Source organism: Phocoena phocoena, chromosome 5 (assembly GCF_963924675.1).
Source record: "Phocoena phocoena chromosome 5, mPhoPho1.1, whole genome shotgun sequence".
Classification (NCBI taxonomy): Eukaryota; Metazoa; Chordata; class Mammalia; order Artiodactyla; family Phocoenidae; genus Phocoena; species Phocoena phocoena.
Genome location: NC_089223.1, coordinates 126,328,218 through 126,353,412, shown reverse-complemented (window position 1 = coordinate 126,353,412; position 25,195 = coordinate 126,328,218). Strand labels below are relative to the sequence as shown.

The 25,195-nt window shown below is 38.0% G+C and overlaps 1 protein-coding gene across 1 annotated transcript in view; it reads left to right on the top strand.

Annotated features, from left to right (window-relative positions):
• Positions 1-25,195, top strand: part of SCLT1 (sodium channel and clathrin linker 1) — a 199,433-nt gene that overhangs the window by 83,984 nt on the left and 90,254 nt on the right. The window contains 2 exon segments of the mRNA XM_065877281.1: positions 2,599-2,697; positions 6,662-6,733. Coding sequence (XP_065733353.1) covers positions 2,599-2,697; positions 6,662-6,733 — 171 coding nt within the window.

The window sequence follows — 25,195 nt, the reverse complement described above, 5'->3', positions numbered from 1 at the left end:
CCATTCATCCAATGATGGACACTTAGGTTGTTTCCATCTCCTGGCTATTGGAAATAGAGCTGCAATGAACATTTTGGTACATGACTCTTTTTGAATTATGGTTTTCTCAGGGTATATGCCCAGTAGGGGGATTGCTGGGTTGTATGGTAGTTCTATTTGCAGTTTTTTAAGGAACCTCCATACTGTTTTCCATAGTGGCTGTACCAATTCACATTCCCACCAGCAGTGCAAGAGGGTTCCCTTTCCTCCACACCGCCTCCAGCATTTATTGTTTGTAGATTTTTTTTTTTTTTTTTTTTTTTTGTGGTACGCGGGCCTCTCACTGCCGCGGCCTCTCCCGTCGCGGAGCACAGGCTCCAGACGCGCAGGCCCAGCGGCCATGGCCCACGGGCCCAGCCGCTCCGCGGCACGCGGGATCCCCCCGGACCGGGGCACGAACCCGCATTCCCTGCATCGGCAGGCGGACTCCCAACCACTGCGCCACCAGGGAAGCCCTGTAGATTTTTTGATGATGGCCGTTCTGACCGGTGTGAGGTGACACCTCATTGTAGTTTTGATTTGCATTTCTGTAATGATTAGTGATGTTTTTAATGTTGCTGGCTCCCTTACGAAGCAATCATTAAATTATTATTTCATTTAATCAATATTTACTGAATTCATAGTGTATACATAGTACTCCACTGGGACATATGGGGATTACAAAGGAAATACTTTGTTTTATTTATGTTTTCTTTTTTACATGATAGATGGTTTTCCAAGAGAACTATTAAAAATAAAACAAGCTATAAGTTGCATGGTAAGAAGCTACTCAGAAATAAAAAAGAAACAATTATCCAACTCTAAGCTCTGGGGAGTGCTAAGGTGCTTTTTATACCTTTCAGATACTATTCCCTTCTGTGATCTTGTAGAATGGATGAAAGGCACAAAATACATAATATGCTTGGGAATTCGTCTAAACGCCTAAGTTAAGTAGAAAAATTAAGAACAGGGCAGAATTGTTTCTCTCTCTCCTCCAAAGCCTATGAGCATTCTTAACATCAGGTCATAAAGATGAATATTTTGTGTGGAGCACAATGGACAGAGAAGGTAGTAGTAATAATACTCATTCCTGTCCCTTAAGTCTTCTCATCCAAGTCTCAAGTCCACAAATTGGACTTGAACCATAAATTGCCTGTTTATGGCTACAGTATTAAGTTCCCTCTTGACTTATTGCTTAATTACCAGAGGGTTCCCACCTTCAGTTGCTTGTTCCAAGAAGTTCTCTTAACCAATCATACAAAACAGGTAGGAAGCACAACCTTACCATAGTTTCTTATGAAACTTCCCTTTTCCCCGTTGTCCCATTCTCCATGACAAGATTGTTATATCAAAACAGCTATTACTTCTCCCTAGCTTACCTATTTAAGTAGGAGGAAATTTATTAAACAGCAAAAACAGAGATAAGAATGTGTATGGTATCTTTGCAAGATAGTGGGATCAGAACACGGAGCTGCTTACTCTATAATGATATTTATTAAAAAAAAGAAAAAAAGATTCATTCAAACCTAAAATTGGAGGAGTTCCACGCTCAGGAAGATATTTGAACTAGACATGTAAACTTGGGACTTTTCAGCATATAAATGGTATTTAAAACTGCGAGATTGGATTAGACCACCAAGGGGTGGATGTGGATAGAGAAAAGGACCAAGGACTAAGACTTGGGTACTTCAATAATAGAGAGGTTCAGGAGAAGAGGAAGAAACGGCATTGCAGACTCAAAAGGAATAATCAGTGAGTTAAGAGGAAAACCAATACTAGGGTGTGCTAAAAGCCAAGTATAGAAAGTAAAACAAAGAAAAGAAAGTAATCCATTATCTCAAGTGCTGTTTGACAGATCAATAAGATAATTATGCAAAATTGACTCTCATGGGTTAGCAGTATAGAGATCATGGACGGTGAAAGCCTGATTAGAGTGAACATAACAGAAAGGTTTGGAAATGAGCAAGTGCAGACTTTAGAGGAGTTTTGCTCCACAGGGAAGCAAAGAAATGGGATGTGACTGACAACAGAACTAGGCTTATAAGAGTATTTTTTAGGTGAAAATGATTGGTTGGTTTTTTAGGTGAAAATGATTGGTTGGTTAGAAATTTCATGGAGAGGAAGTAGGTGGTGTCTACAGTGATGGAGGTATGAGGTGACAAGGGACATAATTTGAATAAAACCAAATAATGGAAAGAAAGGGAAATCTAAGAGATTTTTCCAAGAATATAATATTTAGATTTGATTATTTATTTTACATAGGGAATAAAGGAGAAAGAAAATTTAAAAATAATCCTAAATTCCCAGCCATAGAGATTAGAAGAGTGATGGTACTGGCTGAAACAAATATCAAAGGAAAAGAATAAATTTTTAGTTAGGACAAGGTCAGTGAGGAGGTTAAGGAAAATAAATATCATTCATAACTTAGGCAACATCTCAAAGTGGAGATGCCTCAGAAGTTTCGCATAAGAGGTATGCTTTCAAGAAAGTGATTAGTGGATAGGTTTTTACCCATTTATTACATAATCTCTATTAATAACGATGTGACCTATAATAACATCAAATTATTATTTTCTGAAGGCTCTGCTTGAGGAGAAGCAAAAAGAAGAAGATATAGAGAAAATGAAAGAAACAGTTTCTCGGCTTGTGCAAGATGCTGCCATAAGAACCAGGAAGGAAGTAAGGGGGTTTTAATTATATTTAAAATTCAAAATTTTACAGAATTTCACAGCTTAAGAGTAGATACTACCTGAGTTTTTGCCTTGTGGACCTAGGTAATTATTTGTCAGCTGATTGTATCAATTGTGCTAAATTTCAAATAAAAATCATCTCATGATAGTAGCCCCTAACATTGGTGCCGGGGTGAGGTAGAGGTAGGGGGTAGGGCAAGTGGGAAGGAGAGAGATTTAGGCTAGGAATATAGTGAAGATTAACACACCTGAAGTATGATGTAAAGAAGAAGGGTCAAAAAGAAACTTAGAACATACAAGAAGCAAGAGAAGAAAACCTACTGTTACTTGCAGTATCTTAGGACTGGAGTACAAGAGAAATCTGCTTTAACCTCTTATTTTATTTGTAATGAAGCTGAAACCCATGAGAGGTTATTGGCTAGCTCAAGATTGTACACTAATTAAAGCCAGAACTTAGACTCACACCTTCTCCTTGCTATGCTGAGCCTAGCGTTGTTTCAATCGCATCATGCAGATACCTATATGATTTGTGAATTGTGTTGTTGTTTGCAATTCGATTATCAAGACTAAATCTTATTTTTTTGTGTTAAAGCAATGAGTTGTTTCTTAGTTTGAATTGCAAGCCTTATGAAAGTTAAAACTGTCTTGGAAATATAAGTTTGCTTTCATATAAAGAGAGAGGGAAGACATACATTTATTTGCCTTTTCCTCTGGTACGGATATGAATTAATTCATAAGTGGTGTGGTAAAGTTAAAAAGTGTAAAGTGAGTTTAGGAGGAAGAAACCACAAAAACCCATTTTAAAGATGAAAAAACTGAAAAACAGAGTAGTTAACTAACTTGCTTAGGGTTCCACCTCTAGGAAGTAGCAGAACTGGGTTGCCGATGAGCTCTACTCTCAATCACTATGAGAAATTGTTTCTCGTGAATTTTGTATTTTTTTTATTTTTAGAAATTTTCAAACCCATAGAAAGGAAAGAGCTGTATAATGAACACTTATTTACCTCTCACCCAGAAAACTCTTAGTGTCTTGCTACACCCATTCCATCTCTCTTTGTGTTACATACACACTCTTCCCTTGTGCCAAACATTCAGACATAGACTGCAGGCCTCATGACACTTCATCTTGTCATCTGTTTCCCCAGAAAAAGGACATTTTGCTACACAACCACACCACAATTACCATGTCTTAAAAAAAATCAACATTACTTCAATTCACACTCGAATTTCCCTAAAATATTGTTTATAGCTGTTTGGTCTTTAAAATTCAGGATCCAATCCATGTTTATGCATCGTTGTATTTGACTACCACGTCTCTGTAGTCTCCCTCAATTTAACCCAGTCCCCTGCCTTCCTTTGTATATGACAAAGAATCCTTTGTAGAATCCTTCAGAATATTCCACGTTTGGATTCATGTGACTGTTTCGTTTTGATTAGATTCAGGTCATTTCTGGCAGAGTGATATGTATACCTACATCCCACTTCATCACATCAGGAAGCTGTAATGTCAGTTGTACATTGGTGATGCTAAGCTTGACCACATGATTAAGGTGTTAAGACCAGATCTTTCCATTTTATACTTTATGAATAATTGGGGAAGGTACTTGAAGACCATGCAGCTATCTTCTTCCACCAGAATCTTTCATCCAGTGGTTTTGTCATCCATTGATAATCCTTGTCTAAAATAAATAAATATATTGGGTAATTAGAAATTCTAATTCTGTCAGTCTTTCTATACATTTATTAGTTGTTATTTTTTGGTTAGGGCTAGAGTCCTGCCCTCTTTGTTTGTTATGATGGATTCGTTTTTATTTTTTTATTTCATGATTCATTGCCATCAGTCTTCATTTTTATTCTCAATTTGTCTCTCTAGTTTTCCTGGATAAATGATATTTCTCATCTTGTACTGTCCTTGCCTCAGACCTAGAATCAGCCAGCCACTTCCTCAAAAAGCCTTGGTTGTAATTTTTAATTTGATATTTTGTCAGATAGATGGATTAGCAAAAGTAGAAATTCCTGTTTTCATTTTTACTGTAATATTTACATTAATATGCTTTCCTACATATTCATAAAGACTATCTATGAAATTATTAACATAAGTGATTTCAAAATATATATACTATTATGATCATAAGCCCTCATGTTATCTGCATCATTTCTAGATACTAAAAAGAACACTTTTAAAAAACTATGTGAGAGACAGACAGATATGATTGGGCTTTTAAGAACCAAAATTATTTTATTCTAGGAACCTTCATGACTTAGTTTCAGCTTGAATATTCCTTATCTATAATGGGGATAATAACTGCTTCATCATGTTGTTGTGAGAATTAATGAGATAATAACACATAAAGCACTCTGGACAGTTCATAACACATTAAATCTCAATAAATGCTAACTGTGATTGTCACTGACCTGTAAATAGGGTGGGTTGATTTTTAATATAATTTTTCATAGGAAAAGCTACATTAAATTACAACCTAAAATGGAACGGAAATGGACCCACATATAATATGCTCGGCAGGCCTTCCAAAAGATAACTCTAGTTTAATTAACTAAAGTATATAGCAGTGTTGTAAATGTTCTACAGAAGGTTTACATCATGTTTGAGAAATAATCCATTTTATAAGATGCTATAAAATTTCCAAAAACCTTTGGGTCATAAATGTGTACTGATGATATATCATCAGGATCAATATTCTTCATGGTCTTTTTAAAAACATGAGTAGGGACTTCCCCAGTGGCGGTGGTTAAGAATCTGCCTGCCAATGCCGGGGACACAGGTTCGAACCTTGGTCTGGGAAGATCCCACGTGCCACGGAGCAACTAAGTCCGTGTGCCACAACTACTGAGCCTGAGCTCTAGAGCCCATGAGCTACAACTACTGAAGCCCACACGCCTAGAGCCTGTGCTCCGCAACAAGAGAAGCCACCACAATGAGAAGACCGCACACTGCAACGAAGAGTAGCCCCCGCTCACCACAACTAGAGAAAGCCCGCGCACAGCAACAAAGACCCAACACAGCCAAAAATAAATAAATAAAATTTTTAAAAACATGAGTAGATATTAGAAAAAAATATTGTCTTAGGAGCCACCCTGAGGAGATGTGACTAATTCTTGAAATTACTCTGTACACATAAATTCTGCTATTTCTGAAGATATTTAACTGCTAATTAAAATAAGGGTTTTTCTTATAAAGTAATGTGGCACTGAAATATGTGTACTATAAAAATATTCTTCTGTTTATAAAACAAAAGTGCCTTAAAAGTTATTAATTACATTTTTAGTGTATATTTCAGTTTTTCTCCTGACTTGCTCTGTGGTAGCAGATCTCAAAGTATTGTTCAGGTGGTCTGCAAAATCATACCTACTTTCATAATTATAGTAAAACAGTTTGCTTTTTTCACAGTCATTCTCTCATGACTTTGCAGGGTTGTCTTCCAGAAGTTGATGGTATGCAACAACACAACAGCTTGAACATGGAAATAGATATGAGAGTCTAGCTATCTTCTATTAAGCCATAGACATTAAGGAAATTTGCAAAAATGTAAACTAATAACACTTTTCTAAAATTTTTTAAATTTTTGGATAATACACATATTTTCACAAAAGTGTATTTTTTATGTTAACCTGTAATGACTTTAGTAATTATTTATAAAGGGATTAATAAGTAAATATTTTGAAATTTTCTGTTTTCATTTCTAATATGGTAAATTTTAATTGAAAGAGAACCCATTATAAAGACCAAAATTTGACAAACACTTTAGGAGACATCATCCTGTTCACTTACTTCCACTGTTATGATAAATTACTTGACTCTCTAATACATCGTGTGCTTATCCTTTATGCCCTAAAAGTTATATTTTATCAAAATCATTATTCTAAATGTTTTTATTGGATGTTAATTATTTTTACTGTAGACCTAAATAATTCATAGATATCTTAATTTACAGGTTGCAAACACAAGAAAACAATATAATGTACAGATTTCTCGACTAACAGAAGAACTTTCAGCCCTTCAAATGGTATGTTAGAAAACTATACTGCTATTTTCTTCTGAATATTGTTTACTTTAAAGGCCAGGAAACATTTTTTTTAACATCTTTATTAGAGTTTAATTGCTTTACAATGTTGTGTTAGTTTCTGCTGTATAACAAAGTGAATCAGCTATACATATATCCCCATATCCCCTCCCTCTTGTGTCTCCCTCCCACCCTCCCTATCCCACCCCTCTAGGTAGTCACAAAGCACCGAGCTGATCTCCCTGTGCTATGCGGCTGCTTCCCACTAGCTATCTATTTTACATGTGGTAGTATATATAAGTCCATGCCACTCTCTCACTTCGTCCCAGCTTACCCTTTCCCCTCCCCACGTCAAGTCCATTCTCTATGTCCGCCTCTTTATTCCTGTCCCACCCCTCGGTTCTTCAGAACCATTTATTTTTTTTTAGATTCCATATATATGTGTTAGCATATGGTATTCGTTTTTCTCTTTCTGACTTACTTCACTCTGTATGACAGTCTCTAGGTCCATCCACCTCACTACAAATAACTCAATTTCGTTCCTTTTTATGGCTGAGTAATATTCCATTGTATATATATGCCACATCCTCTTTACAGGATACATATTATTGCACATTCATTTATTCAGAAGATACTTATTAAGCCAGGAACTGTAATAGATGCTAGGAAAAGAATAAAAATCAAAGGTAAATGTGTTATCTGCAGTCTTGGAACTTATGGTCTCGTAGGAAAGATGCATGGCATTTATCACGTTTTACTATGATTACCTTTTTGGGACAAAGAATGCACAGGGTGCTGTTGAAGCATCCATCTGTAGCTGATACCATATGCTGAAGTTCATCTGAGAGACCAGGAAGAAAGAAAAAGTATACATGATGGTGGGAAAGGAAAGACAGTCTTTCCAAAAGAAATGAGTACTCAAGGATGAGTAGGCAAAGAAGGGAGAGGAAAGAGTGCTTGTGTGACTAGAGGTGGAATTAAATATATAAATTTAACTTGAAGATCTGATGAAATGGAATTTAATAACCTTGCTCACAGGGGCATAAAAGTACAAGAATTTCCAAAGATTGGGAAGGTATTTTCAACTTTACAAACTCTCATCTTTCCTGAATTTCCATATCACTTTTAATCTTTCTTACAAAATTTAGCAATGAATTATATCTTGTCATAAATCTTATACATTGTATTACGCCTCTCTTTCTCTGTCTCCTTGTCTTCCTTCTCAGTCCCTCCCTCTCCCTCTGTCTTTCTTCATGAAAATCTTATCTTCCCAAGTAGATTGTAAGCACTTCAAGGTAGGAGAGTCTTATGTTTTCCTTTATTTTCCCCATTGCCTAATACACTATTTTGCACAGTATGTTTTCAATAAATCCTTATTGACTTATTGATATTTAAACACCTCTGAAAGAATGATCACATCTTTTCCACATTCTACAAACCAGTGTACATGATGAGACCTTAGTTATTGTATGTGGGTCCTGAGAGTTTTAGAACAAGAAACAGTATTACTCTTTGGTTGTTTAATGTCATTTGTTCTAACACTATAGGAACTTTAAGTAAAATTAATGGGATGCAGTGTGGCCAATTAGTCATGTCTAATTGTTTGTTGTTTTTCAGTTTTACTTCCTCTTCTGTCACCTTGCTATTTCGCTTGTTCTCTTACATGGACTGATTTAGCTATCAAAAGATTTACAACTTTGAAGAAGAGGGGTTTTACCCCAGTCTAGGATTATTTAATAAATTATAAACTCTGGAGGGACAAGAACATTATTTATTTCTATTTAGGAATGTGTACTAGGTAAGACCTGCAGGGATTTTAAAAATAACTCTTAGCTGTGTAACAACCAGAGCTATGTAAACTCACTTTAGAGTAAAAAGAAGACATAATTTCAGATTATTACAGAAAGTGCTTCTTAGGATTTATAGTAAAACATTTGTAACTCATAGCTAAGTGGATTTTTCTAAAGATATTAAATATTATCTGATGTCATGTTGGTTTGGTGAAAAAAACTGTACTAATTGAAGTGTTTGAAATATTAAGGATTTAGAGGTATATTTGAAGAAAGACATGTTCAGCTACTTTAAAAAGCAGATTTTCTCAGGGAACTCAGACTACAGTTTGAGGCATAATAACCTAATGTTGACTATTTATTTCTATTCTTCATTACCAATTTTACCACCTATGCACTAAACATGAAGTCAGGGAGGGAAGTTAAGCATACTTTAGCTAACCCAAAGCTAAGTTGTGCTTGCAGGAAGGATAAAGTCTTGTATTTTAGGTTAATGTGTAGATTTTTTGGATAGGTTTAAGAAAAGGCCAGAGGGAGTCTGTCTCAAGCCACATATCTCGCTTTGGAGAGCAACGTATGCAGCATATGTTTCTCTTCAAATACTCAAGGTTTTACTTCTGCCAAGTAGCAGAGGTTTTTTGCTAATCTACAGCAAATGAGGGAGAGGATTGGTTATAAATGCCCAAATTTATACATGTAAAATGAAACATTCATTATGATCTATTTTTTGATCCATGAATTTTTTAGAAGTCTAATTTCAAATTCCCCAATACATGGGTATTTAGACTCCTTATTATTACTAATTTCTAATCTGGTTAAATAGAGACCACAGATCATGGTCTATATGATATTGATTCTTAATATTTGTTGAGACTTTCTTTATGGTACACTATGAGGATATGATTTTAGAAGCACTCCATGAGTTCTTGAAAAAATTTCTAGTATCATTTGGTCATTTCTTGTCCAAAAGGTAGGAATATTGGTGGTGATTAATATCTGAAAAGCTTTTAATAGTAATTTTAAATGTTTGCTTTAGTTTTTAGTGTATTTCTGATAGAATTCTTATATTTCTCCTTAAAGGTTTCTACTTTTCTGTCTCATTTTAACTTTGTTATCTCAGGTTAAGTAAATATTCAACCATTGTCGTTTGGCAGTTATATGGTGGGTTAGATAAAGAGAGATGCATAACACATTTATAACATATCTTTCTTTATATGCTACTCACCAGACCCAGAAGTGTGATCTAACCTTATTATTAATATCTACATTAAAAATCATTTGGGAATCATATCATAGATGCAGAAAAAGCATTTGACAAAATACAGCACCCATTCATGATAAAAAAAATCTCAGTAAACTAGGAACAAAGGGAAACTTCCTCAGTTTTGTAAAGAATATCTATAAAAAATCTACAGCTGTGGAACTGAAAGCTTTCCCACTAAGATCAGGAACAAGGCAAGGGTGTCCCCTCTCACCACTGCTTTTCAAGATCATACTGGAAGTACTAGCTAATGCAGTTTGACCCCCCCCCCCAAAAAAAGGAAGTAAAAGGTATGCAGGTTGGGAAAGAAGAATTTGTTTTCAGATAACATGATTATCTATGTAAAAAGTCCAAAAGAATAAAAAACTAAAAACCCTGGAACAAAGAAGTGATTATAACAAGGTTGTAGGATACAAGGTTAATATACAAAAGTCAATTGCTTTCCTATATACCAGCAATAAACAAGTGGAATTTGAAATTGAAAACACAGTGTCATTTACACATTGTCATTTGCATTAGCACCCCCAAAATTAAATAGTTAGGTGTAAATCTAACCAAATAGATATGAGGAAAACTACAAAACTCTGATGAAAAACAGCAAAGAAGAACTAAATAAATGAGGATAGCCCATGTTCATGGATAAAAAGACTCAATATTGTCAAGATGTCTTTTCTTCCCAACTTGATCTATAGATCTAGTGCAATTCAAATTGAAATCCCACCAGGTTATTTTGTGGATATTAGCAAACTGACTCTAAAGTTTGAATGGAGAGGCAAAAGACCTAGAATAGTCAATACAACATTGAAGACGAAGAACAAAGTTGGAGGACTGACACTGTACTGCACTTCAAGACTTACTTGAAACCTACAGTAACCAAGACAGGGTGTTATCAGTGAAACAACAGACAAATAGATCAATGGAACAGAACCCGGAAATAGAGCTACATGAATACAGTTAGCTGATCTTTGACAAAGGAGCAGAGGTAATACAATGGAACAAAGATAGTCTTCTTTTAACAAATGGTGCTAGAACAATTAGGTACTCACATGAATGAATCTGGATAGAGAACTTACATAAAAATTAATTCAAAATGGGTCACAGATCTAAATGTAAAATGCAAAACTATAAAACTCCTAGAAGATAACATAGGAGAAAAATCTAGATAATCTTGGGTTTGGCAATGAGCTTTTAGATACAACACCAAAGGTATGATCCATGAAAGAAACAACTGGTGTGTTGGACTTCATTAAAATTAAATTTTTCTGCTCTGTGAAAGACACTATCAGGAAAATGAAAATTGGGGCTTCCCTGGTGGCGCAGTGGTTGAGAGTCCGCCTGCCGATGCAGGGGACACGGGTTCGTGCCCCGGTCCAGGAAGATCCCACATGCCACGGAGCGGCTGGGCCCATGAGCCATGGCCGCTGAGCCTGAGCGTCTGGAGCCTGTGCTCCGCAACGGGAGAGGCCACAGCAGTGAGAGGCCCGCGTACTGCAAAAAAAAAAAAAAATTATAAAGAAAATGAAAATTGAAATCATATATTGGGAGAAAATATTTACAAAAAAAACCCATATCTAATAAAGGACTATTACCCAAAATATACAAAGAATCCTTAAAACTCAACAGTAAGAAAACAACTTGATTTAAAAAATTGAGCCAAAGACCTTAACAGACACCTCACCAAAGATTTACAGATGACAAATAAGTAAATGAAAATATACTCCAAATCCTATGTAAAAATCCAAATTAAAACAACGAGATACCACTCGTCACACCAAATAAGTGCCAGATATACATATTACAATGGCCAAAATCCAGAACACTGACACTACCATATGCTGACAAAGAGCAATAGGAACTCTCATTCATTGCTGGTAGGAATGCAAAATGGTACAGCCACTTTTGAAGGGAGTTTGCTGTTGTCTTATAAAAGTAAATATACTCTTACCATAGGATCCAACAATTGCATTCCTCTGTATTTAGCCAAAGGAGTTGAAAACTTATGTTCACAAAAATCCTGCACATGGATGTTTATATTATAGCAGGCTTTGTCATAATTGCCAAAACTTGGAAGCAACCAAGATGTCCTTCAGTTGGTGATGGGTAAATAAACTGGTACATCCAAACAATAGAATATTATTCAGCACTTAAAAGAAATGAGCTACGTCACCATGAAAAGACATGGGGGAAACTTAAATGCATATCACTAAATTAAAGAAGCCAGTCTGAACAGGTTACATAACATATGATTGCAGCTATATGACATTCTGGAAAAGGCAAACTATGGAGACAGTAAAAAGATCAGTAGTTACAAGGCCTTAAGGAGGAGAGAGAGATGAATAAAGTATAGGCAAAGCATAGAAAATTTTTAGAACAGTGAAACTACTTTATATGATACTATAATGGTGGATATATATCATTATAAATTTATCCAAACCCATAAAATGTACAACACCAAGAGTGAACTCTAATGAAAACTATCGCCTCTAGGTGATAATATTGTGTGATGTAGGTACATAAGTTTTAACAAGTGTACCACTCCATCGTGGGATGTTGATAATGGGGAAGGCAATGTATGTATGGGGGCAGGAAGTATAGGAGAAGTCTGTAACTTCCCCTCAATTGCTGTGAACCTAAACTGCTCTTAAACAATAGTCTATTAAAAAATTACATGAGGTAAGTTATGAACATAGGAGAAATCCCAAATTTCACACCAGAAAATTACCTTTTCATAGATTAGCAACTTATTGTATGAACATATATAGAACATTAAAGTTACATTTCTTGGAGGGACCTTCAAGATGGTGGAGGAGTAAGGCATGGAGATCACCTTCCTCCCCACAAATACATCAAAAATACATCTACATGTGGAACAACTCATACAGAACACCTACTGAGCCCTGGAAGAAGACCTCAGACTTCCCCAAAAGCAAGAAACTCCCAACGTACCTGGGTAGGGCAAAAAAAGAAGAAAAAACAGAGTCAAAAGAATACGGACAGTACCTGCACCTCTGGGAGGGAGCTGTGAAGGAGGAAAAGTTTCCACACACTAGGAAGCCCCCTCAGTGGTGGAGATAGGGAGTAGGCAGTGGGGAAGCTTCGGAGCCACAGAGGACAGCGCAGCAACAGGGATGCAGAGGACAAAGCGGAGAGATTCCCACACAGAGAAACCCTGCCAACCAGCAATGACCAGCCTGACAGGATTGTCTGCTCACCTGCCAGGGCGAGTGGAGGCTGAGAGCTGAGGCTCGGGCTTCAGAGGTCAGATACCAGGGAGAGGACTGGGGTTGGCTGTGTGAACACAGCCTGAAGGGGGCTAGTGCATCAGAGCTAGCCGGGAGGGAGTCCAGGAAAAAGTCTGGACCTGCCTAAGAGGCAAGAGACCATTGTTTCGAGGTGTGCGGGGAGAGGGGCTTCAGATCACCGCCTAAACGAGCTCCAGAGATGGATGCAAGCCACGGCTATCAGTGCAGACACCAGAGACAGGCATGATATGCTAAGGCTGCTACTGCAGCCACCAAGAATCCTGTGTGCAAGCACAGGTCACTATCCACACCTCCCCTCCCAGAAGCCTGTGCAGCCCGCCACTGCCAGGATCCCGTGATCCAGGGACAACCTCCCTGGGAGAACAAACGGCACACCTCAGGCTGTTGCAACGTCACAAGGGCCTCTACCACCACAGGCTCACCCCACATTCCGTATCCCTCCCTGCTCCTGGCCTGAGTGAGTCAGAGCCCCCGAATCAGCTGCTACTTTAACCCCATCCTATCTGGGCGAAAAACAGATGTCAGAGGGCGACCTACATGCAGAGGCGGGGCCAGACCCAAACCTGAACATCAGGAGCTGTGCGAACAAAGAAGAGAAAGGCAACTTTCTCCCAGCAGCCTCAGGAACAGCGGTTTAAATCTCCACAGTCAACTTGATGTACCTGCATCTGTGGAATACCTGAATAGACATCGAATCATCCCAAAATTGAGGCAGTGGACTTTGGGAGCAATTGTAGACTTGGGATTTGCTTTCTGCATCTAATTTGTCTCTAGTTTTATGTTTATCTTAGTTTAGCATTTAGAGCTTATTATCATTGCTAGATTTGTTTATTGATTTGGTTGCTCTCTTCCTTTATATATGTGTGTGTGTGTGTGTGTGTGTGTGTGTGTGTGTGTGTGTGTGTGTGTTCCTTTTTCTCTTTCTATGAATGTGTGGGTGCATGCTTCTTGGTGTGATTTTCTCTGTACAGCTTTGATTTTACCATTTGTCCTAGAGTCCTATCTGTCCGTTTTTTTGTTTTTTTTTTAGTATAGTTTTTAGCGCTTGGTGGATTTTTTTGGATTGGTTCTCTTCTTTCTTTTTCTTTTATTACTTTTTAATTTTTTTGTTTTAAAAAATATTTTCTTTATCTTTTATTTTAATAACTTTATTTTATTTTATTTTATTTTTTTCTTCCTTTTGTTCTCCCTTTTCTTCTGAGCCCTGTAGCTGACAGGGTCTTGGTGCTCAGGCTGGGTGTCAGGCCTGAGCCTCTGACGTGGGAGAGCTGAGGTCAGGACATTGGACCACCAGAGACCTCCCAGCCACACATAATATCAAATGGTGAAAGCTCTCCCAGAGATATCCACCTCAACGTAAGACCCAGCTCCACTCAATGACCAGCAAGCTACAGTGCTAGTCACCCTATGCCAAAAAGCTTGCAAGAGAGGAACACAACCCCACCCATTAGCAGGGAGGCTGCCTAAAATCATAAGTTCAAAGAAACCCCAAAACATACCAATAGACATGGTCCTGCCCATGAGAAATGCAACATCCAGGCTCATCCACCAGAACACAGGCACCAGTCCCCTCCACCAGAAAGCCTACACAAGCCACTGAACCAACCTTACCCACTGGGAGCAGACACCAAAAACAATGGGAACTATGAACCTGCAGCCTGTGAAAAGGAGACCCCAAACGCAGTAAGTTAAGCAAAATGAGAAGACAGAGAAATTCACAGCAGATGAAGGAGCAACGTAAAAATCCACCAGACCAAACAAATGAAGAGAAAATAGGCAGTCTACCTGAAAAATATTTCAGAGTAATGATAGTAAAGATGATCCAAAATCTTCAAAATAGAATGGAGAAAATACAAGAAACGTTTAACAAGGACCTAGAAGAACTAAACAGCAAACAGACAATGAGGAACAACACAATAAATGAAATTAAAAATTCTCTGGAAAGACTCAATAGCACAATAACTGAGGCAGAAGAACGGATAAGTGACTTGAAAGATAAAACAGTGGAAATAACTACTGCAGAACAAACTAAAGAAAAAAGAAAAAAAAGAATTCAGGACAGTATCACAGACATCTGGGACAACAGTAAATGCACGAACATTCGAATTGTAGGGGTCCCAGAAGAAGAAGAGAAAAATAAAGAGACTAAGAAAATATTTGAAGTGATTATAGTTGAAAGCTTTCCTAATATGGTAAAGGAAATAGTTAATCAAGTCCAGGAAGCGCAGAGTTCCATACAGGATAAATCCAAGGCGAAACACGCCAAGACACATATTAATCAAACTAGCAAAAATTAAATACAAAGAAAAAAATACTAAAAGAAGCAAGGGAAAATCAACAAATAACATACAAGGGAATCTCCATAAGGTGAACAGCTGATCTTTCAGCCAAAACTCTGCAAGCTAGAAGAGAGTGGCAGGACATATTTTAAGTGATGAAAGGGAAAAACCTACAACCAAGATTACACTACCCAGCAAGGATCTCATTCAGATTTGGCAGAGAAATTAAAACCTTTACAGCCAAGCAAAATTTAAGAGTTCAGCACCAGCAAACCAGCTTTACAACAAATGCTAAAGGAACTTTTCTAGGCAGGAAAAAGAAGACAAGGAAAAGACCTACAATAACAAACTCAAAACAATTAAGAAAATGGTAATGGGAACATACATATCGAGGACTACCTTAAATGTAAATGGATTAAGTGCTCCAATCAAAACACAGACTGCCCAAAAGGATAATAAAACAAGACCCGTATATATTCTGTCTACAAGAGACACACTTCAGACCTAGGGACACATACAGACTGAAAGTGAGGAGATGGAAAAAGATATTCAATGCAAATGGAAATCAAAAGAAAGCTGGAGTAGCAATTCTCATATCAGACAAAATAGACTTTAAAATAAAGACTATTACAAGAGACTAAGACAGATGCTACATAATGATCAAGGGATCAATCCAAGAAGAAGAAATAACAATTGTAAATATTTATGCACCCAAACATAGGAACACCTCAATACATAAGGCAAATACTAAAAGCCATAAAAGGGGAAATTGACAGTAACACAATAATAGAAGGGTACTTTAACACCCCACTTTCACCAATGGATAGATCATCCAAAATGAAAATAATGAAACACAAGCTCTAAATGATACATTAAACAAGATGGACTTAATTGATATTTACAGGACATTCCATCCAAAACCAACAAAATACACTTTCTTCTCAGGTGCTCATGGAACATTCTCCAGGATAGATCATATCTTGGGCCACACACAAATCAAGCCTTGCTAAATTGAAGAAAAGTGACATCATATCAAATATATCTTTAGACCACAACGCTATGAGACTAGATATCAATTACAGGAAAAAATCTGTAAAAAATACAAGCACGTGGAGGGTAAACACTACACTACTAAATAACCAAGAGATCACTGAAGAAATCAAAGAGAAACTCAAAAAATACCTAGAAACAAATGACAATGAAAACATGATGACCCAAATCCTATGGGATGCAACAAAAGCAGTTCTAAGAGGGAAGTTTATAGTGATACATTCCTACCTCGACAAACAAGAAGCATCTCAAATAAACAACCTAACCTTACACCTAAAGCACTAAATGAAGAACCAAAAAAACCCCAAAATTACCAGAAGGAAAGAAATCATAAAGATCAGATCAGAAATAAATGAAAAGGAAAAGTGGCAAGCAATAGCAAAGATCAATAAATCTAAAGCTGGTTCTTTCAGAAGATAAAATTGATAAACCATTAGCCAGACTCATCAAGAAAAAAAGGGAGAAGACTCAAATAAATAGAATTAGAAATGAAAAAGGAGAAGTAACAACTGACACTAGAAATACAAAACGATCATGAGAGATTACTACAAGCAACTTTATGCCAATAAAATGGGCAACCTGGAGGAAGTGGACAAAGGCTTAGAAAAACAGTCTTCTGAGACTAAACCAGGAAGAAGTAAAATATGAACAGACCAATCACAAGCACTGAAATTGAGACAGTGATTAAAAATCTTCCAACACACAAAAGCCCAGGACCAGATGGCTTCACAGGTGAATTCTATCAAATATTTAGAGAACAGCTAACACCTATCCTTATCAAACTCTTCCAAAATATCGCAGAGGGAGGAACACTCCCAAACTCATTCTATGAGGCCACCATATCACCCTGATACCAAAACCAGACAAAGTTGTCACACAGAGGGAAAACTCTAGGCCAATATCACTGATGAACATAGATGCAAAAATCCTCAACAAAATACTAGCAAACAGAATCCAACAGCACATTAAAAGGATCATACACCATGATCAATTGGGGTTTATCCCAGGAATGCAAGGATTCTTCAATATACACAAATCAATCAATGTGTTACACCATATTAAAAATTGAAGGAGAAAAACCTTATCATCATCTCAATAGATTCAGAAAAAGCTTTTGACAGAATTCAACATCAGTTTATGTTAAAAACGCTCCAGAAAGTAGACATAGAGGGAACTTAACTCAACATAATAAAGGCCATATATGACAAAACCACAGCCAACATTGTTCTCAATGGTGAAAAACTGAAAGCATTTCCACTAAGATCAGGAACAAGACAAGGGTGCCCACTCTCACCACTATTATTCAACATAGTTTTGGAAGTTTTAGCCACAGCCATCAGAGAAGAAAAACAAATAAAAGAAATCCTAATTGGAAAAGAAGAAGTAAAGCTGTCACTGTTTGAAGATGACATGATACCATACACAGAGAATCCTAAAGATTCTACCAGTAATCTACTAGAGCTAATTAATGAATTTGGTAAAGTAGCAGGATACAAAATTAATGCACAGAAATCTCTTGCATTCCTATACACTAATGATGAAAAATCTGAAAGAGAAATTAAGGAAACACTCCCATTTGCCATTGCAACAAAAAGAATAAAATACCTAGGAATAAACCTATCTAAGGAGACAAAAGACCTGTATGCAGAAAACTATAAGACACTGATGAAAAATATTAAAGATGATAAAAACTGATGGAGTGATATACCATGTTCTTTTTTTTTTAACATCTTTATTGGAGTATAATTGCTTTACAATGGTGTGTTAGTTTCTGCTTTATAACAAAGTGAATCAGTTATACATATACATACGTTCCCATATCTCTTTCCTCTTGCATCTCCCTCCCTCCCAACCTCCCTATCCCACCCCTCTAGGTGGTCACAAAGCACCGAGCTGATCTCCCTGTGCTGTGCAGCTGCTTCCCACTAGCTATCTATTTTATGTTTGTAGTGTATATATGTCCATGCCACTCTCTCACTTTGTCACAGCTTACCCTTCCCTCTCCCCATATCATCAAGACCATTCTCTGGTAGATCTGTGTCTTTATTCCCGTCTTACCGCTAGGTTCTTCATGAATTTTTTTTTTCTTATTCCATATATATGTGTCAGCATACGGTATATGTCTTTCTCTTTCTGACTTACTTCACTCTGTATGACAAACTCTAGGTCCATCCACCGCCTTATAAATAGCTCAATTTCGTTTCTTTTTATGGTTGAGTAATATTGCATTGTATGTATGTGCCACATCTTCTTTATCCATTCATCTGATAATGGACACTTAGGTTGTTTCCATCTCCTGGCTATTGTAAATAGAGCTGCAATGAACATTTTGGTACATGACTCTTTTTGAATTATGGTTTTTCTCAGGGTATATGCCTAGTAGTGGGATTGCTGGGTCATATGGTAGTTCTATTTGCAGTTTTTTAAGGAACCTCCATACTGTTCTCCATAGTGGCTGTACCAATTCACATTCCCACCAGCGGTGAAAGAGTGTTCCCTTTTCTCCACACCCTCTCCAGCATTATTGTTTGTAGATTTTTTGATGATAGCCATTCTGACTGGTGTGAGATGATATCTCATTGTAGTTTTGATTTGCATTTCTCTAATGATTAATGATGTTGAGCATTCTTTCAAGTGTTTGTTGGCAGTCTGCATATCTTCTTTGGAGAAATGTCTATTTAGGTCTCTGCCCATTTTTGGATTGGGTTATTTGTTTTTTTGTTATTGAGCTGCATGAGCTGCTTGTAAATTTTGGAGATTAATCCTTTGTCAGATTCTTCATTTGCAAATATTTTCTCCCATTCTGAGGGTTGGCTCTTGGTCTTGTTTATGGTTTCCTTTGCTGTGCAAGAGCTTTGAAGTTTCATTAGGTCCCATTTGTTTATTTTTGTTTTTATTTCCATTTCTCTAGGAAGTGGGTCAAAAAGGATCTTGCTGTGATTTATGTCATAGAGTGTTCTGCCTATGTTTTCCTCTACGAGTTTGATAGTTTCTGGCCTTACATTTAGGTCTTTAATCCATTTTGAGCTTATTTTTCTGTATGGTGTTAGGAAGTGATCTAATCTCATACTTTTACATGTACCTGTCCAGTTTTCCCAGCACCACTTATTGAAGAGGCTGTCCTTTCTCCACTGTACATTCCTGCCTCCTTTATCAAGGATAAGGTGACCATATATGCGTGGATTTATCTTTGGGCTTTCTATCCTGTTCCATTGATCTATATTTCTGTTTCTGTGCCAGTATCATGCTGTCCTGATTACTGTAGCTTTGTTGTATAATCTGAAGTCAGGGAGCCTGATTCCTCCAGCTCCGTTTTTCGTTTTCAAGATTGTTTTGGCTATTCGCAGTCTTTTGTGTTTCCATACAAATTGTGAAATTTTTTGTTGTAGTTCTGTGAGAAATGCCATTGGTAGTTTGATAGGGATTGCATTGAATCTGTAGATTGCTTTGGGTAGTAGAGTCATTTTCACAATGTTGATTCTTCCAATCCAGGAACATGGTATATCTCTCCATCTATTTGTGTCGTCCTTAATTTCTTTCATCAGTGTTATAATTATCTGCATACAGCTCTTTTGTCTCCTCAGGTAGGTTTATTCATAGATATTTTATTCTTTTTGTTGCAATGGTAAATGGGAGTGTTTTCTTGATTTCACTTTCAGATTTTTCAGCATTAGTGTATAGGAATGCAAGAGATTTCTGTGCATTAATTTTGTATCCTGCTACTTTACCAAATTCATTGATTAGCTCTGGTAGTTTTCTGGTAGCATTTTTAGGATTCTCTATTTATAGTATCATGTCATCTGCAAACAGTGACAGCTTTACTTCTTCTTTTCGGATTTGGATTCCTTTTATTTCCTTTCCTTCTCTGATGGCTGTGGAAAACTTCCAAAACTATGTTGTATAAGAGTGGTGAGAGTGGGCAACTTTGTCTTGTTCCTAATGTTAGTGGAAATGCTTTCAGTTTGGAAGTGCTTTCAGTTTTTCACCATTGAGGATGATGTTGGCTGTGGGTTTGTCATATATGGCCTTTATTGTGTTGAGGAAAGTTCCCTCTATGCCTACTTTCTGCAGGGATTTTATCATAAATGGGTGTTGAATTTTGTCAAAAGCTTTCTCTGCATCTATTGAGATGACCATATGGTTTTTCTCTTCAATTTGTTAATATGGTGTATCACATTGATTGATTTGCATGTATTGAAGAATCCTTGCATTCCTGGAATAAACCCCACTTGATCATGGTGTATGATCCTTTTAATGTGCTGTTGCATTCTGTTTGCTAGTATTTTGTTGAGGATTTTTGCATCTATGCTCATCAGTGATATTGGCCTGTAGTTTTCTTTCTTGGTGACATCCTTGTCTTGTTTTGGTGTCAGGGTGATGGTGCCTTCGTAGAATGAGTTTGGGAGTGTTCCTCCCTCTGCTATATTTTGGAACAGTTTGATAAGGATAGGTGTTAGCTCTTCTCTAAATGTTTTATAGAATTCTCCTGTGAAGCCGTGTGGTCCTGGACTTTTGTTTGTTGGAGGATTTTTAATCACAGTTTCAATTTCAGTGCTTGTGATTGGCCTGTTCATATTTTCTCTTTCTTCCTGATTCAGTCTTGGCAGGTTTTGCATTTTTAAGAATTTGTCCATTTCTTCCAGGTTGTCCATTTTACTGGTATACAGTTGCTTGTAGTAATCTCTCATGATCTTTTGTATTTCTGCTGTGTCAGTTGTTACATCTCCTTTTTCATTTCTAATTCTATTGATTTGAGTCTTCTCCCTTTTTTTCTTGATGAGTATGTCTAATTGTTTATCAATTTTGTTTTTCTTCTCAGAGAACCAGCTTTTACTTTTATTGATCTTTGGTATCATTTCCTTCATTTCTTTTTCATTTATTTTTGATCTGATCTTTATGATTTCTTTCCTTCTTCTAACTTTGGGGTTTTTTTGTTCTTCTTTCTCTAATTGCTTTAGGTGCAAGGTTAGGTTGTTTATTCGAGATATTTCCTGTTTCTTAAGGTAGGATTGTATTGCTATAAACTTCCCTCTTAGAACTGTTTTTGCTGCATCTCATAGGTTTTGGGTCATTGTGCCTCCATTGTCATTTGTTTCTAGGTATTTTTTGATTTCCTCTTTGATTTCCTCAGTGATCACTTCGTTATTAAGTAGTGTATTGTTTTGCCTCCATGTGTTTGTATTTTTATACAGGTCTTTTCCTGTAATTGATATCTAGTCTCATAGCATTGTGGTCAGAAAAGATACTTGATACACTTTCAATTTTCTTAATTTACCAAGGCTAGATTTGTGACCCAAGATACGATCTATCCTGGAGAACTTTCCATGAGCACTTGAGAAAAATGTGCATTCCCTTGTTTTGGGGCAGAATGTCCTATAAATATCAATTAAGTCCATCTTGTTTAATGTGTCATTTAAAGCTTGTGTTTCCCTATTTATTTTCATTTTGGATGATCTGTCTATTGGTGAAAGTGAGGTGTTAAAGTCCCCTACTATGAATGTGTTACTGTCGATTTCCCCTTTTATGGCTGTTAGTATTTGCCTTATGTATTGAGGTGCTCCTATGTTGGGTGCATAAATATTTACAATTGTTATATCTTCTTCTTGGATCAATCCCTTGATCATTATGTAGTGTCCTTCTTTGTCTCTTGTAATATTCTTTATTTTAAAGTATATTTTGTCTGATGTGAGAATTGTTACTCCAGCTTTCTTTTGGTTTCCATTTGCATGGAATATCTTTTTCCATCTCCTCACTTTCAGTCTGTATGTGTCCCTAGGTCTGAAGTGTGTGTCCTGTAGACAGCATATATATATAGGTCTTGTTTTTGTATCCATTCAGCCAGTCTGTGTCTTTTGGTGGGAGCATTTAATCCATTTACATTTAAGGTAATTATTGATATCTTTTTTCCTATTCCCATGAGAAAATGGGAAGAAACAATTAAGAAAAATTGTGTTGGGTATGTTATTATAGGTCTTTTCCTTTTCTTGTGTTTCTTGCCTAGAAAAGATCCTTTAGCATTTGTTGTAAAGATGGTTTGGTGGTGCTGAAGTCTCTCTCTCTCTCTCAAATCTCTATGAAATCCTTGCTGGGTAGAGTAATCTTGGTTGTAGGTTTTTCTCCTTCATCACTTTAAATATGTCCTGCCAGTCCCTTTTGGCTTGCAGAGTTTCTGCTGAAAGATCAGCTGTTAACCTTACAGGGATTCCCTTGTGTGTTATTTGTTGTTTTTCCCTTGCTGCCTTTAATATGTTTTCTTTGTATTTAATTTTTGATAGTTTGATTAGTATGTGTTTTGGCGTGTTTCTCCTTGGATTTCTCCTGTATGGGAATCTCTGTGCTTCTTGGACTTGATTAACTATTTCCTTTCCCATATTAGGGAAGTTTTCAACTGTAATCTCTTCAAATATTTTCTCAGTCCCTTTCTTTTTCTCTTCTTCTTCTGGAACCCCTATAATTCGAATGTTCGTGCATTTAATGTTGTCCCAGAGGTCTGTGAGACTGTCCTCAGTTCTTTTCATTCTTTTTTCTTTATTCTGCTCTTCAGTAGTTAATTCCACTATTTTAGCTTCCAGGTCACTTATCCGTTCTTTTGCCTCAGTTATTCTGATATTGATCCCTTCTAGAGTATGTTTAATTTCATTTATTGTGTTGTTCATCATTGCTTGTTTCCTCTTTAGTTCTTCTAGGTCCTTGTTAAATGTTTCTTGCATTTTATCTATTCTATTTCCAAGAGTTTGGATCATCTTTACTATCACTATTCTGAATTCTTTTTCAGGTAGACTGCCTTTTTCCTCTTCTTTTGTTAGGTCTGGTGGGTTTTAACTTGCTCCTTGATCTGCTGTGTGCTTTTGTGTCTTCTCATTTTTCTTATCTTACTGTGTTTGGGGTCTCCTTTTTGCAGGCTGCAGGTTCATAGTTCCCGTATTTTTTGAAGTCTATCCCCAGTGCCTAAGGTTGGTTCAGTGGGTTGTGTAGGCTTCCTGGTGGAGGGGACTAGTGCCTGTGTTCTGGTGAATGAGGCTGGATCTTGTCTCTCTGGTGGGCAGGTCCACGTCTGGTGGTGTGTTTTGGGGTGTCTGTGGCCTTATTATGATTTTAGGCAGCCTCTCTGCTAATGGGTGGGGTTGTGTTCCTGTCTTGCTAGTTGTTTGGCATAGGGTGTCTAGCACTGTAGCTTGCTGGTTGTTGAGTGAAGCTGGGTGTTGGTGTTGAGATGGAGATCTGTGCGAGATTTTTGCCATTTGATGTTTTGTGGAGCTGGGAGGTCTCTTGTGGACCAGTGTCCTGAAGTTGGCTCTCCCACCTCAGAGGCACAGCACTGACTCCTGACTGCAGCATGAAGAGCCTTTCATCCACATGGCTCAGAATAAAAGGGAGAACAAGTAGAAAGAAAGGAAGGAAGGGAGGGAGGGAGGGAGGGAGGGATGGAGGAAGGAAGGAAGAAAGAAAGAAAGAAAGGATATAAAAGAAAATAAAGTAAGGTAAAATTTAAAAAAAACAAAAAAAGCAAAAAAAAACCGGACAGATAGAACCCTAGGGCAAATGGTGAAAGCAAAGCTATACAGATGAAATCTCACACAGAAGCATACACATACACACCCAGAAAAAGAGGAAAAGAGGAAAAAATAACAAATCTTGCTCTCAATGTCCACCTCCTCAATTTGGGATGATTCGTTGTCTATTCAGGTATTCCACAGATGCAGGGTACATCAAGTTGATTGTGGAGATTTAATCCGCTGCTTCTGAGGCTGCTGGGAGAGATTTCCCTTTCTCCTCTTTGTTCACACAGCTCCTGGTGTTCAGCGTTGGATTTTGCCCCGCCTCTGCATGTAGGTTGCCGGAGGGCATCAGTTCTTCGCTCAGACAGGACAGGGTTAAAGGAGACGTTGATTCGGGGACCCTGGCTCACTCAGGCTGGGGGGAGGAAGGGGTATGGAGTGCGGGGTGAGCCTGTGGTGGCAGAGGCCAGCGTGACGTTGCACCAGCCTGAGGCGCACCGTGTGTACTCCCATGGAAGTTGTTCCTGGATCCCGGGACCGTGGCAGTGGCGGGCTGCACAGGCTCCCCGGAAGGGAGTTGTGGAGAGTGACCTGTGCTTGCACACAGGGTTCTTGGTGGCGGCAGCAGCAGCCTTAGCGTCTAATGCCCGTCTCTGGGGTCCGTGCTGGTAGCCGCGGCTGGCGCCCGTTTCTGGAGCTCCTTTAAGCAGCGCTCTTAATCCCCTCTCCTCGCGCACCAGGAAACAAAGAGGGAAGAAAAAGTCTCTTGCCTCTTCGGCAGGTCCAGACTTTTCCCCGGACTCCCTCCCGTCTAGCTGTGATGCACTAACCCCTTCAGGCTGTGTTCATGCCGCCAGTTCTCTCCCTGCACTCCGACCAAAGCCCGAGCCTCAGCTCCCAGCCCCGCCTGCCCCAGTAGGTGAGCAGACAAGCCTCTCGGGCTGGTGATTGCTGGTCGGCACTGATCCTCTGTGCAGGAACCTCTCTGCTTTGCCTTCTGCCTCCTGTTGCTGTGCTCTCCTCCGTGGCTCCGAAGCTTTCCCCCTCTGCCACCTGCAGTCTCCGCCCGGGAAGGGGCTTCCTAGTGTGTGGAAACCTTTCCTCCTTCACAGCTCCCTCCCACTGGTGCAGGTCCTGTCCCTGTTCTTTTGTCTCTGTTTATTCTTTTTTCTTTTGCCCTACCCAGGTACTTGGGGAGTTTCTTGCCTTTTTGGAGGTCTGAGGTCTTCTTCCAGCCTTCAGTAGGTGTTCTGTAGGAGTTGTTCCATGTGTAGATATATTTCTGATGCATCTTGATGAAGAACGCTGCGACGTGACGATCCA